Source organism: Vanellus vanellus (assembly GCF_965231255.1).
Source record: "Vanellus vanellus genome assembly, chromosome: 3".
Classification (NCBI taxonomy): domain Eukaryota; kingdom Metazoa; phylum Chordata; class Aves; order Charadriiformes; family Charadriidae; genus Vanellus; species Vanellus vanellus.
Window position 1 is genome coordinate 34,233,404 of NC_138907.1, and position 12,505 is coordinate 34,245,908.

The 12,505-nt window shown below is 42.2% G+C and overlaps 1 protein-coding gene across 3 annotated transcripts in view; it reads right to left on the reverse strand.

Moving 5' to 3' along the window:
- Window positions 1–12,505, reverse strand: part of DAAM2 (dishevelled associated activator of morphogenesis 2) — a gene marked incomplete at its 5' end in the record, with an annotated part of 119,359 nt that overhangs the window by 43,089 nt on the left and 63,765 nt on the right. For all 3 annotated transcript variants that reach the window (XM_082480980.1, XM_082480978.1, XM_082480979.1), the window contains 7 exons: window positions 3,532–3,849; window positions 4,783–4,967; window positions 5,377–5,435; window positions 6,888–7,026; window positions 8,548–8,665; window positions 9,603–9,669; window positions 11,828–11,931. In XM_082480980.1, the coding sequence (XP_082337106.1) occupies window positions 3,532–3,849; window positions 4,783–4,967; window positions 5,377–5,435; window positions 6,888–7,026; window positions 8,548–8,665; window positions 9,603–9,669; window positions 11,828–11,931 (990 nt within the window). The remainder of the gene's footprint in view (window positions 1–3,531; window positions 3,850–4,782; window positions 4,968–5,376; window positions 5,436–6,887; window positions 7,027–8,547; window positions 8,666–9,602; window positions 9,670–11,827; window positions 11,932–12,505) is intronic.

A 12,505-nucleotide genomic window follows, 5' to 3' on the forward strand; every position in this document is an offset into this window, starting at 1 on the left:
ACTATGCAGCCAATTCCTAATGCAACAAGTGGATTCATAATTCCATTATGAATCTGAATAAGGGATATGAACAGAGTGCATTTTTCAGATTTCTCTCTTGATATCAGATACTTTCCTCAGTGTAAGAAAAACCCACTTTAAGCAAATTGTATTTCTGGCTTGTTTGTTAATTGAGACAGCTGTTTTATCTCACTGTAGGACTAGGCACCACCAAGGCTATTATGATTAGCTTCACACTGAGATTTTCTTTCCATTAATTTTGAATCTCTGGCAGCAGTCCTGCATCATGGTTTGCCATGATCCTCAGACTGATTTTAGGAAGAAAGTTCCCGAAATCAGAATCATCAATAACATTACAGAAACAGTATTAAAAAAAAAAAAATATCAGTGTCAAAACTGAACATTTTCTGTTTATGTGTGTGTTTGTTTGTTTGGGGGGGGGAGGGGCTTGGTGTTTTGTTGTCTTTTGGTATTTTTTTGTTTGTTTGTTGTTTTGGGTTTTTGGTTTTGTTTTTTTTTTTTTTTTTTTTTAAAACCATATGTGCTATGTAGAACAAATACTTTTCATCTGAGACAATTTCACCCGGGTCTATTTTAGGGCTGGCTAAAGAAAGCCCCTTTCAGATCACTGACTAGAGTCATTACCAGCCTGACTCTTAATCGGAAGCTGCTTCTCCAGCCATGAGATACCAAGTAGCGCAGTTGAAGGTTGTCTTGATTTACTCTGATAACTTCAAATCAATATGTTTATATTTATTACCGAGGTAATTACATATACTTCCAGTGTGCCTGAAACCAGTTGATTAGTTGGATTAACCATAAATATCTGGTCCCTGTTTGACCTTGGGTATTGTGTAAAATTCAGAGTGGGAGAGCAAACTCCACTTGCTGTCCAGAAACAAAGGAAGGAATCTTTCCAGGACATTACAGTGGTTACATTGCAATATCTTTTTCTTAAAAAACAGAGATCCTTGGCACCAGCACTACTGTAGTGCTGCATGAATGGAATTTGCAGACAATGCTACAGTGCTGTATGAATGGAGCTGTGGTGTGGAAGTGTTTCACCAGAACTCAGCCCATCCATGCATCTAAATGGCTTTGCCACTGATTGTCAGCTCACATCAAAGCTAGTACAAAAACTTTAATTCTCAAACAAAATTAGCGGATTGTTGGAGTTTCCTTGTTAGAAGCATGAATACTTTTCAGTCAAACCTTTTTTCGTGGTGCCCATGGGAACTGTGGACAATCTGTTATTGTCAACTGCTAAGAGTTTTAATATATTTGATCATTCTCCTAACACCCAGCAGATCAGTCCTTTCCTTCCAAAGACAATATAAACATTGGGAAAAAAGGTGTCATGAATTGTTCTGAAAAAACAGCCTTGATTCTGCTACTGAGAATGGATATCACAGACAAATCCCTCTCGGCCAGCCCTGTCGACACTCCTTGCAGGCTCTGTTGGCTTTCTCTCATTCCCTTGAGGCAGGCTGCACGGACAGAAAGGGGTTGGCTCTCATGTGGGCTGCCTCGGTCCTGGCATCATCTTCACACTTAAGAAAGCTTAGGGGAGATACTGTGTATTAACTGCTTTGAGAAGGATAGTTTAAACAGTATGCAGAGACACCCAACAGCCACATAACATATTTGACCTGGCTGCAGCCCTAAGTTTGTGTACAGCTCTGTTTCCAACACTGTCTCACCACACCTCGCTGTGTTGCGTGCTGCAGACGTGCTGGTGCTCTTTGCTAACTAGACCGGTCTTTTAAAAAAAGAAAAACATACACATGGTGTCAGATGTGTTTTTCCTCAAAATGTTTTTGTGGGGAAAACTTGTATTCATGTGAACTGGAAGTTAAACACTACCACAAACCACAATAATACTATGCACACTTCCAGGCCTCAGTTCCCCATGCTCAAAATCTTGAGATATGCTGCTCCCAGCCAGTATGTTTGTTGTGAGTTTTCATTCATTCATGTATGGCTACTTTGACAGTTCAGGAGAACACCACAGAAGTGCTGCAATGGTAGCAAAAGGCAAGATGAGGCCATCCACCCTACCTATGACTTTGCATTCAGACGATTCATATCCATGTGAACAGAAAGAAAGTGCCCGGTACCGAACAGGGAATCTAGGATAACTGATGAAGACGGCCAAAACATATTGCCTCCTCCAGCAGTCAGTGGAATTAAATAATTCCATAACAAAGTGCACCCCAAATAACAAGGCAAGCCACGTGCAGCTGCACCACAACCTCTAGTTTTGCAGAGACTTTACTAAGTCAAAACACTAACACTGGCAAACACCCCAAAATGAGGCCCCCACCTTCTCATGTCCCCTTTTCCAACTATTCTGCCTTCCTCAAAACAGCATCTTTTACCCACCTCACCACCCAGGCCTTCAATTTTATTAGCACAGCTGCCTTCACTCCTAACCAGAGGGCAGGATAAGCCTACAGTTACTGTACACTAAACAGAAACACCTGTGACTCTCTCTTTTTCATATACATTCATATATATACATATATTAGTTATTATTTCTTTTCTTCAGAGCACTAAGTCCCATGTTCTGCAAAGGAAAATAAATCCCTGTCCTTACATTTTCTCCCACACCCCCCACGTGGCCTTGACAGACAAGCACAGACGGTGCAGCAAATATTTCACTTCACTTTATTTTAAAGAAAAGGAGAGAGGGGGAGAGAGAATTCTTGTGGCATTCCAGAGGTCCCTGGACACTCATTCCAAATGCCAGAGTTGGACCCTGGGTGAGTTTCAGTCTAAAAGAGAACCTGGGTTTCTAGGCAGCCATCCAAACTCAACACAGACACTTTTTTCTTTCTAAATCAGTTAAAAAAAAATTAAGACCTAAAGAGAAGGGGAGACGGAAAAATAAAAAGAAGAGAGAGAAGTAAGAAAGAGAAGTGGAGGGGAAGGAGAGGCAACCAAGGTAGCAGAAAATAAGTGCAGCAGGAAGAATCCAAGTCCTCTGGTTTTATTGCCAATTTGGAGTTTTATCGCCAAGAGACAGAGTTGTAACCATGCAAGAAGAAGGGCAGCTTCCCTCGTGGCCATGAACAAATGGTGAGAAGAATCGGGCCACCTTTCTCTCCTTGGTGACACCTCCTGCCAGGGTGGAGGAGACTGGTTTTGAAGTTGATTCTCACCATGTTTTGCCCACCTTGGCTCTGGCCATCCTTTTTCCTGACGTGCAAGTGAGGGCAGCTCTGGCACACCAGTCCTGGAGATGTCCAGCTCTGGCTTACATATTCAGTCTCACTCCAGCTTTGCCTAACCAATAGCATGCCCAGATCTACTGTAGCTCATCTAACCAGCACCTTGGTCACCACAGGAGATACACTGCACTGCTGGAGAACTAGGGACACTTCCTCAAGACAGTAACTGACTCTTACTGACCTCAGCCCAAGGAAAGCCACAATATCACTCGCTTCTGTCACCTTGCACTTCATGGCCTTAATCAACATTGACTTGTACTTAGAAAGTAAATTAATTGCTGAGAGTACTGCAATTTCTTACCTCACTCAGCTTAGCCCAGTTGAAGGATTTCAGTGGGTGTGAAGGCTGCGGGATAGATTTCTTCTTCAGGCTGGTGCCACTGCTGCTGAAGGTGGTTGTTGAAGGGAGTGGCATCCCCATGCTGAAGAAAGGTGGTGCTCCTGGTGGGGGAGGAGGTCCTCCTGGAGGAGGTGGCGGAGCAGGAGGAGGGGGACAGCTGGAGAAAGGCAGAGGAGGTGGCAGCGGTGGCGCATTCTCAGACACGTGAGAAGAGGACAAAGCTAATGGGCCACCTGGAGGCGGGGGTGGTGGGGGTGGGAAGGAAATGCTGCCCCCTTGCTGGAAAATAAAAAACACACAGAAAAAGAAAGCAAACAGTTTAAAAGGCACAATAACTCCATGTTGCCAGCTGATGTGATTTTATTACGAGTCTCAAAACATTTGATGTTTTCTTTAAAGCCTTCTGCACTCAAAGCCATGCAATAAAGGGAGGAATCTCGGCTTTCATTTAAGAGAAAGTTTCAAGCCCTTGAAGTTGTGGAGAAGAGCTTGAAAAAAGGAACCATAAATGGCTCAGAAAAACAGAAAGCTAGTAAAAGAAGCCAAAATGTATTATTTTCTCCTTATGTATGAAAAAAGAGAAAAGTTCAATCTTATGAACTTTTGAACTCCTGGATTTTAAACCTTAGGGTTTGAAATACTGAATACCTGTCATTAGGCCCCGCTAATGCAAAGTGGCTAAGTGGAGGAGGGAATGAATCTGCTTGCTGCAGTGTCTAACCTCTCAGGGCTGTGTCCTGGCGAGCTGAGGCTCAGGACAAAAGGAGCACCAAGCAGGAGGGGGCCACTGCAAATGTCACTTCTGCAGAGCTCCAAGGCAGTACGGACCTCTTGAAGGAAATCCTGTTTCTTCACTAAATTTACTTTTGTATCTGGGAGATTTCTCTCTATTCCACTGAAATAACGAGGGCCACCCCACCCAGCAGTGAAAATTATGGCCGGAGGAGGACATGTGACTCAGCAGCTCCTGCAAGGAAAGTGCCTGAAGAGAAAGAAATGAGCACCCCATGCATTATCCATTCTATACCACCAGCTCACGGATTTCGGTCTCAACTAAAAGCTGAGCAGCTTCTAAGTATTCATGTTTGTAGCTGGCTAGACAGACTCTCTCTGTACTGATCATAGAAAGTGTTTCACTCATAATGTGCTTTTGTTCATCAGTCACTAGTTAGCAGGCTTTAAACAAGGATGGGAAGAGTCCCAGTCTCATACCGAGAACTCATTAAGTTGAGCCACCAGGTCGTTCATCTGGTCCCGGGTCTGGCGCAGCTCCAAGGATTCCTTCTGCAGCTTGTCCTTCATTTTGTTCAGTGTCTTCATCATTTCATCTTTCTCCTGGGTCTTTGTTTCACATTCCCGCTCCTTCTTCTCTAGCCTGCTCATCAGCTCGGCATGATCTAGGGGGAACAGGCAAGTGCGGCCGATGAAATAAAGCTCATGAACAGTCCCTGAAGAGATGCAGGTTACGCTGAAATAAAGCTGACAAATCTGTCAGTTCAACTGGGGATGTATAATGAGAGTAGGAAGAAGAAAACAGAGTCTGACTGTCTTGACAGTGATTTTCAGTGATCAAGACAGCAATGCCCAAGTTTCACTTAGAAATCCCTTCATGTGAGGACTGAGGGAAACCCCATCCTATGAAACACAGAAACTGATCACTATGGCACAAAATGTACTGGAGGGAACAGGGCAGGTTTTGTCCATGAAAGGAAAAGTTGTGCCCATCTCTGCTGCCCACTGCTCTGACTGTATCCGGATCAGTCTTGCCTCCTCTTTTGCCTCCCCAAGCACAGAGGACGCACTCACCTTTCCGAAACTTCTCTGCCTGGTCCCTCCACTGCTTGACTTCATTTTCATTCACCAGCCTGAAAGACGAAATCAGATTATTTAAACTTGTTCTGAGCTACCCAGGCTGAAATGCAAGTGGCCATTACATATAGTGATAGAAAAAGGCAACCTGGTGAATGTACGTATTTATACAGGATCATACCAGTGGCCAGTGTGGTTCCAGATCCTGATCCTTACTGTAGCTAACAGCTAATATGAATGTGATGGCTTGTTGCTCAAAGTCCTGAAAAGGGATAAAGGAATGCCTGGGGAAAAAATTCTGATACGTTCCTGTCTTCAGGTAATGCCCTCAAAGTGCTCAGTCTACTTATTTTGAAAGAGAGAAGTCGTCACTAAAATAATCATAAATAAATAAAATAGCTGCTGTGGGTTACAAATTACCCCACCCTTAACATGAGACCAGATTTCCATCATTTTTTAAACTTTCTGTTTCTATTTTTTCTTTCTTATGAGGAGGGAGGATGCTTATCTGTTGGGTAATATATCAGTAACAAGGCAATGCTCATATCTCATATTGGCAATGCTATTTCCTATTACTGACAGAAAATATGCAGGGCATGCTGGGGATTGATTAGATATGCAGAATGAGGAGTAGCTATGAAAGTAGAAAGGGAAGATCAGGCATGAGTTCTACAATGAAGTCTGATATTCAGACAGACAGATCAACACCAGTATGTTTTTTCCATGATGAGAAAACAGTTTTGATTTTGGCTCATGCCTGTAACAGGAGGGACTGTAAGATTTTTAGTACACGAGAATTTGGTTTCATACAAGGCTTATGTTCTGTAAAATGCTCTTTTCAGTGGATAATTCAGAAGGGTAATGGACCATGAATTACCTGCAGAGGCAGATGGATGGAATGAAGAGTCCAAAAGTTTGGCTAAAAAAGGACTGAGAACAGGGAAGTTGAGATGAGAGCCAGCTCATGTAGCTAGACTTCTCAAATGATGCGTCCTATGGGAAAAAATAATGGTAGTGCCCTCAGCCAAGTCTGTGGGTGAGAGCATGCAGATATTTTATGAAGAGGTATAAGGTTTTGTGTGCTAGGTGGGGGCTGCTTTCCACTATTTGAAATCTTTCTAAACTATGTGCTCATTAGTGAGGAATGAGACCTAAGTAAAGATCACAATTATTTTGGGGGGAGGGGCAATATCAATGAAAGCTTTCACCAACGTTCTGAATGAAAAAAGGCACATGAGGAAGCCTTGTTATAGTATCACAGGTATTTTTCTGCTCTTTTAACCCGCTTAATATTTAATAGAAATTAGAAGCCGAAGGCAAGGACAATGCTAGAAAATACTGTCTGGTTAAGATGTCATTAGAAGGAAACTATTTAGAAGACTAACCGGACAACGAGAAGCTGCAAGTTAAAATAAGAAAGTCCTCAGGTATGATATTTTATTTCCTAAACACCTGCATACTTATCATGTACTTGCATAATAGCAATAAACAATAATAATGCTGCTTACATTTTAATGATATTTTTGACATTGAAGTTTTCCAATGGAGCTATATCTGGATCATCTCCTCGTTCATCCTGAAGAACAATTTGTTGGAGTATTCTGTCCAACAGCTGCCACTGCTGGAAGGTTCCTCCATTCCTCTTATCTGTACAGGAAAAGTTCAACCCATGAGAACTTCCATTTCTATGCCAAAGCACACAGACCTTCCAACACACTGTCATTCCTTCCTTTCCACCTTCCATCTCAATCCTGTGTGTAGTAAATTACAGAACACAAAGTCTAACCCTGAAGTGTTGCTAGCAGAATATTTACAAACACCCGGCATACTGGAACAGCACATAACAGGCATGGGCAACTCTGTGCCTGATATGCACATGCAGGCTGTGCAACCCTTTTGGCAGATTAGCTCTAACTTGCACTTTAAACACCTACAGAAGTGATTCCTTTGTGATAGCTGTTACTCAATATTTTCTGGGGCTGATGTTGGGATTTCTTTTTGTACCTAGGTAACATTGTGACCAGGCACTGTAATAAACAATCAGATGTTCTATCTGCATGCTGAGTTCTCTGCAGGTCAGTGAAACTCAAATGGCGTGAAAAATTCATACAAACATGACCAAAAAGTAAGGACAAAAAGAACAGAAATTGAGCCAAAGGGACTGATCCCATGGATATCAAACATAAGAGCCAGAGCAACATAAAGTTCATCTCAGCTCCCTGAGTTACATAACCTAGACCTTTAGATTCTTTAAAACTTCTCCAGTACAATCCTGTCCTGGCCTAGCAGGATTTAGCCCTTCTGCCACCAAAAATCCAGGTCAATACCTGAAGCTCAAGTACTGCCTTAAAGAGTAATATCAAGGAGATCACTGGGACCAACAACTGCTTGAATTTGTGCACAGCAGTACTTGAATCTAATGTGTGCCTGAAAACATACCACATTACTTTCTGAACAAGCACACCACAGTATACATCTCCCTCATGTTCCCTTTTTAGTTTGGCTGCTCAAGGATGGCTGAAAGTAATGAAGAGCAGCACCTGATACCTAACAGGATCAAGGCAGGCAGTTATTTAGGGATCTTGCTATGCCTTTGCTTAGTTGCTACACTCTGGAAGCATAACTGAATTATTTTGTTACAGTTAACAAGAAGTTTTCTATCATTTCTCTTGAAAACAAATGCCAATGTTATTTTTCAGTTGGAGTTCAGGAGCTCTCCACTGATGCATTGCTATGAGACAGCAGCCTGAAGACTTACTGTGGAATTTCCCAATGACAGAACAGCTTTCTGTACTGCATTGTTTCAGCAAAAAAATTCCTCAGTGCATTTTGTTAATATTCAAAATGATATCTATTTCTGGGAATTCCCTGATCTAGAGTACAAGGGCTCTTTCTTTTTTAAAACTTCTAATTTAAAAATCATTAAAAGCTCTGTCAGTGACTAACTGGAATGTCTCAGCTACTCGCAAGTGCAGAGAGGTCAAGCTGCTGCTTTAAGTATTGCAACAAGAATCTGCTGGATGGAGTCAGTGTAAGATACCAAGTGCTTCAGCCACTGCCAAGTTCTGAATGGAAGATAAGGGCAGTGTGTGTTGGTGACACTGTACCTATATCAAAGCTTCACCCAGTTCTTCAATACCCCTTGCTCTGGAAAACTGATGTACTCACATGGCATCTGCAAGCAGTGCTGGAGGATGGATAACAAATAAGGATAGGCATCTGTGTGCTTCAATCTCTTCTTGATCAACTCAAACATCTGAGAGGCACTTTTTGTATCGATGTGGATCTGAAGTTAGAGAAGGTAGGGAAAGAACAAGTAAGAGAAAAAACATGCACAGAGAAAGCCTGACTAACTGAAAGATCTCATCAACACAGAGACAGGCAAATTTCCAGCAACTGGACACCTGCAGTTTCCTGAAACGTCCAGCTGCAAGTTCCAGTGAGGAGCAGGCACATGGGTCTTTGAGACCAGCACTGCCATCCCCATTCCAGTAAGGACAAGATCCCCAAAGTAAAGGGCTAGAAAGGTGGGAGGCATGCAAAGCCACCAAGAGCTGTTCTAGAGCAAGCAAAACATTTGAGTCCTAGAAAGTGGTGGCACAAATAGTAGAAGCTAAGCAGGAAAGGGCTAGTTGCTTTGTACCAGTGTGTGGCAAGAGCTGGTCATGAAAACAGAGGGAACTATTACTATTCTGGACCCTACAGCCTCTTACTGTTGCTAGAGGTTGTGGAAACCATCCTTGTTTTATGTTTGTTTTAAATCCACCCAATCTAAAATACTGATCCTCTCCACAGGCTCTGAGGTGACAGTCTTCAGGAAAAAGTTTCCTGTAATCTGGGGAAAAGTATCAGAGAATAGCCCAACCTTCACCCATAGTCCTGTAAAGGGGATGTCTGAAACTAGAATGCATCTGGATCATCAGGACTGAGGACATGAAAGCAGGGCTGAGAACCTCCTCTATTCCTGAACCTTCAGCCAAATGAAAGAAAGAAGTCTTTGCCAAAGATACTTGGCAGAATCCCTGTTTGTGATCATCGTTGTCATTGTTCACACATCACAGACCCCCTACTTGCTAAATGAGAAACAGGGAAAACAAGAGCACCAGCCACTCTCAACACCAAAGTCAATCCTTGTTTTCAGGGGACACAAAGGGAAGCCCCACTAAGCACCCAAAGTGGATGTTCAGCTTTGGCAAGTTCAGGTACTCCAGAGGAAGACTTACCAGGTCAAACCGCTTGGCAAGTTCCAGGTCATCTTCATTTCTGACCATCTCAAAGAAATCTAAGTGCCTAAGAGAAAACAAAAAAAAAAACACACCAAAACAAACAAAACAAAACCTGCCAGTGTTCATGGCATAATTCTGATTTAAACTAAGCATGTCACTATAGAAGCAGCAACTCCTCATTTCCAGCTAGAACACTTGGAAATTGCAAGCCTTTCCTACCTGAAGTGCTGGGATAGGTATGCAAGGCAACTCATGGGGGTCAATGACAGGCCAAAAGGATTGGCTGGCTGAGGTATACATGCTCTTTAATCTTTGTGCTAAGTCACTGTGTTGAGCTAAGGCTGCTAAAAATAAACATAAAATAGGAAAGCTATATTCTATTTGTGATAAATGCAATGTCTGCAGTGATAATACATTTCTAAAAAACCCATGCCATACTTCTTAACCAGATATTAGACCATTAACAAGTTCTTTCCTTTACACAGTGGAGCAGAGATGCATTCATGGATACAAAACAGCACAGCTTACAGTTATCTATACATTTGCCTATTGATGAGCACAGCAGCATGACTCTGTTGGTGCCTGGGGGACCTGGTGAGAGACACATTTGACCATGACATATCTGGACTTCTCTTGCATGGACACGAGAGCACAGCAGATGATGTGGAGAAAGGCTGTGGCACATCCCCCTGTACAGACCTGGCATATAGTCTATGTAATTCAGGCATCTGGGATCCTCTCAAACCTGTTATCATTCTCATCGCTGTAACTTGTAAGGTCCAAAAGTGCCCCTAAGCCCCTCCTAAATACTCCTGATTACTGACCAAAGGAACAGGCATTGCCTATAGGACAGATTGTCTTCTTGGTTATAATGTTGTAGGTCTAAAGTAACATTACTGGTTCCAGATCCACAGCAAAATGTAGACACATACAACTGCATGCAGTCGTTTCCTGCAACATTAATACACAGGTATATGCCTCCACCTGCTCAAAGACGTGAGGCCACTCTTTACTACAGGCAGCTGGTGCTAACCTGATGCTTACGCAAAATCTCAGGCACATTACATTTGCACCCAGGGATAGCTCCATCACCCTATAGCAGCTCCTGACAGTGGATGTTTGAGAAAAGTGCCTCGACATCTGCAGGCATAGGCCTGATCCATAGGTTTTTCACCATGTGCTTTGGCAAACTTGACACTTCTATCTAGGAAATCCCAGATATCAGATACCTACAAATCAGACCTGCTTTGTAGGAAGGGGCTTGGAGTAGTAGACAATAAGGGATAGCTGCACATAAGCAGGACAGTGCCTCTTCACAAAGTTTAATGTGGTCGCAGGAGAAGGCAGACTCCTACAGCTGCCTGCTTTTACACCTCAAAATGCTTCATTTTGTTAAGCAAATGGATTTTACTCGGATCCTTATTGTTTCGTCAGTCTTTTAGCTTCTTGAAGTGTCTCAGTCAAATTGTTCAGATTGTTTACTCCAAGTTTATTTCAGCATGTGGCTTTCTGAAAGGTTTAATTTAAGGTCATTAGCAGCTTCAATTACTGTGGCAAAATATGGAATTGTTAGTGGAGAAAACATTTATTATCCGTATAACTTTTAACACGGTAATGTGAAGGTGCCATCCAGTGTCACATTTTGTGCAGTAGCAGGGCTGTTTAAAGATGCTCCTCATTCTTCTCTTTTGCCCCCCTTGTATCTCTACCCCTTTGCCCACCACAGATGCCTCTTTGATAGTTGTGCCAGTGCCACTCTTTGGGAGGGTGTGGTACAAGCTAGATCACAAAAAAGACTGACCTTAAAGAAAAACCTTGGAAACTCAGAACTTGCGCTTTGACCATGCATACTCAGTCTCAATGAAGTCAATGAACTACTGACTTCCCTTCTTCCTACCAGGACAGGCTTTTGTTCCAGTTTTGCTACAAAGCAAAAGAATTAGAATATTCGCCCCCCACCCCCGCCCCGGCTCCGATTGTCATCCACAGCTTAGAAGAAAAGGAGTTAAGGAACTCCTTGCCACAGCCAATTTAGTATGTATATTTCCTACTTCATCTGCTGATTTTAATTCTAAGGATGAATCTCCTTTTTGTCTTTAAAGGAAGTCAGTTTTAGGAAGAGACAGAGACAGCTTTGTGCTTAAATCTGAAACCCAAATGGAGAAGACTTTCTAAGAACTCTTTCTGTCGATCAGTAACTGTTCTCAGAAAACATGTCTTACCTGTCTAGTGTGGCATTCTCATGTCCTCTTAGCTTGTCAATGACAGGTTGAATTCCCAGCATTAGAAACTCATATCGTAGGTGTAATCGGAACTCCAAATTGTCCTTAAAAAGTGTGTGTGTGGGGGAGGGGGGGGGGGAAATCAAGTTATTGGATTCCAAAAGCTTTTAATCACATTAAAAAAAAATTACATAAAACCTCAGTTCTTCCCTTTTTAATATCATCTATCCTGACACCAAATTCACAGGACGATTAATTCCAGTAAAGAATAATAAAAAAAAGCCTTCTCCTCTGTTTCAGTTAAAAATACAGCCCTCATTTACCTACAATGAGTTCTGCATGCCCAGTCAGAGGGACTGCACACTCCATTTTGCTCCATAAAGATCAAAAGTATTAGTGTTTGTCCTGCTAGTTCATTAGAAGTCCAGCTCCTGCTTACAGATGAGCAATACTGCAGTTTTCCTCCTAGCTTTTATGTTTATTTCTCATAAGATCACCATATACTCTGGCAAACTTGACACCTATTCAGTGGGATGTTACAGGACTGCCATGGAAAGACAAATACATGACCAGACAGAGCTCTTATGAGCTTGTTTTCTGTTGTGTTTTAATGAAAAAAAAAAAAAAAAAGAAAAGCCAATGCAACAAAAGTAATACTTTTAATGAAACAAAATCAGT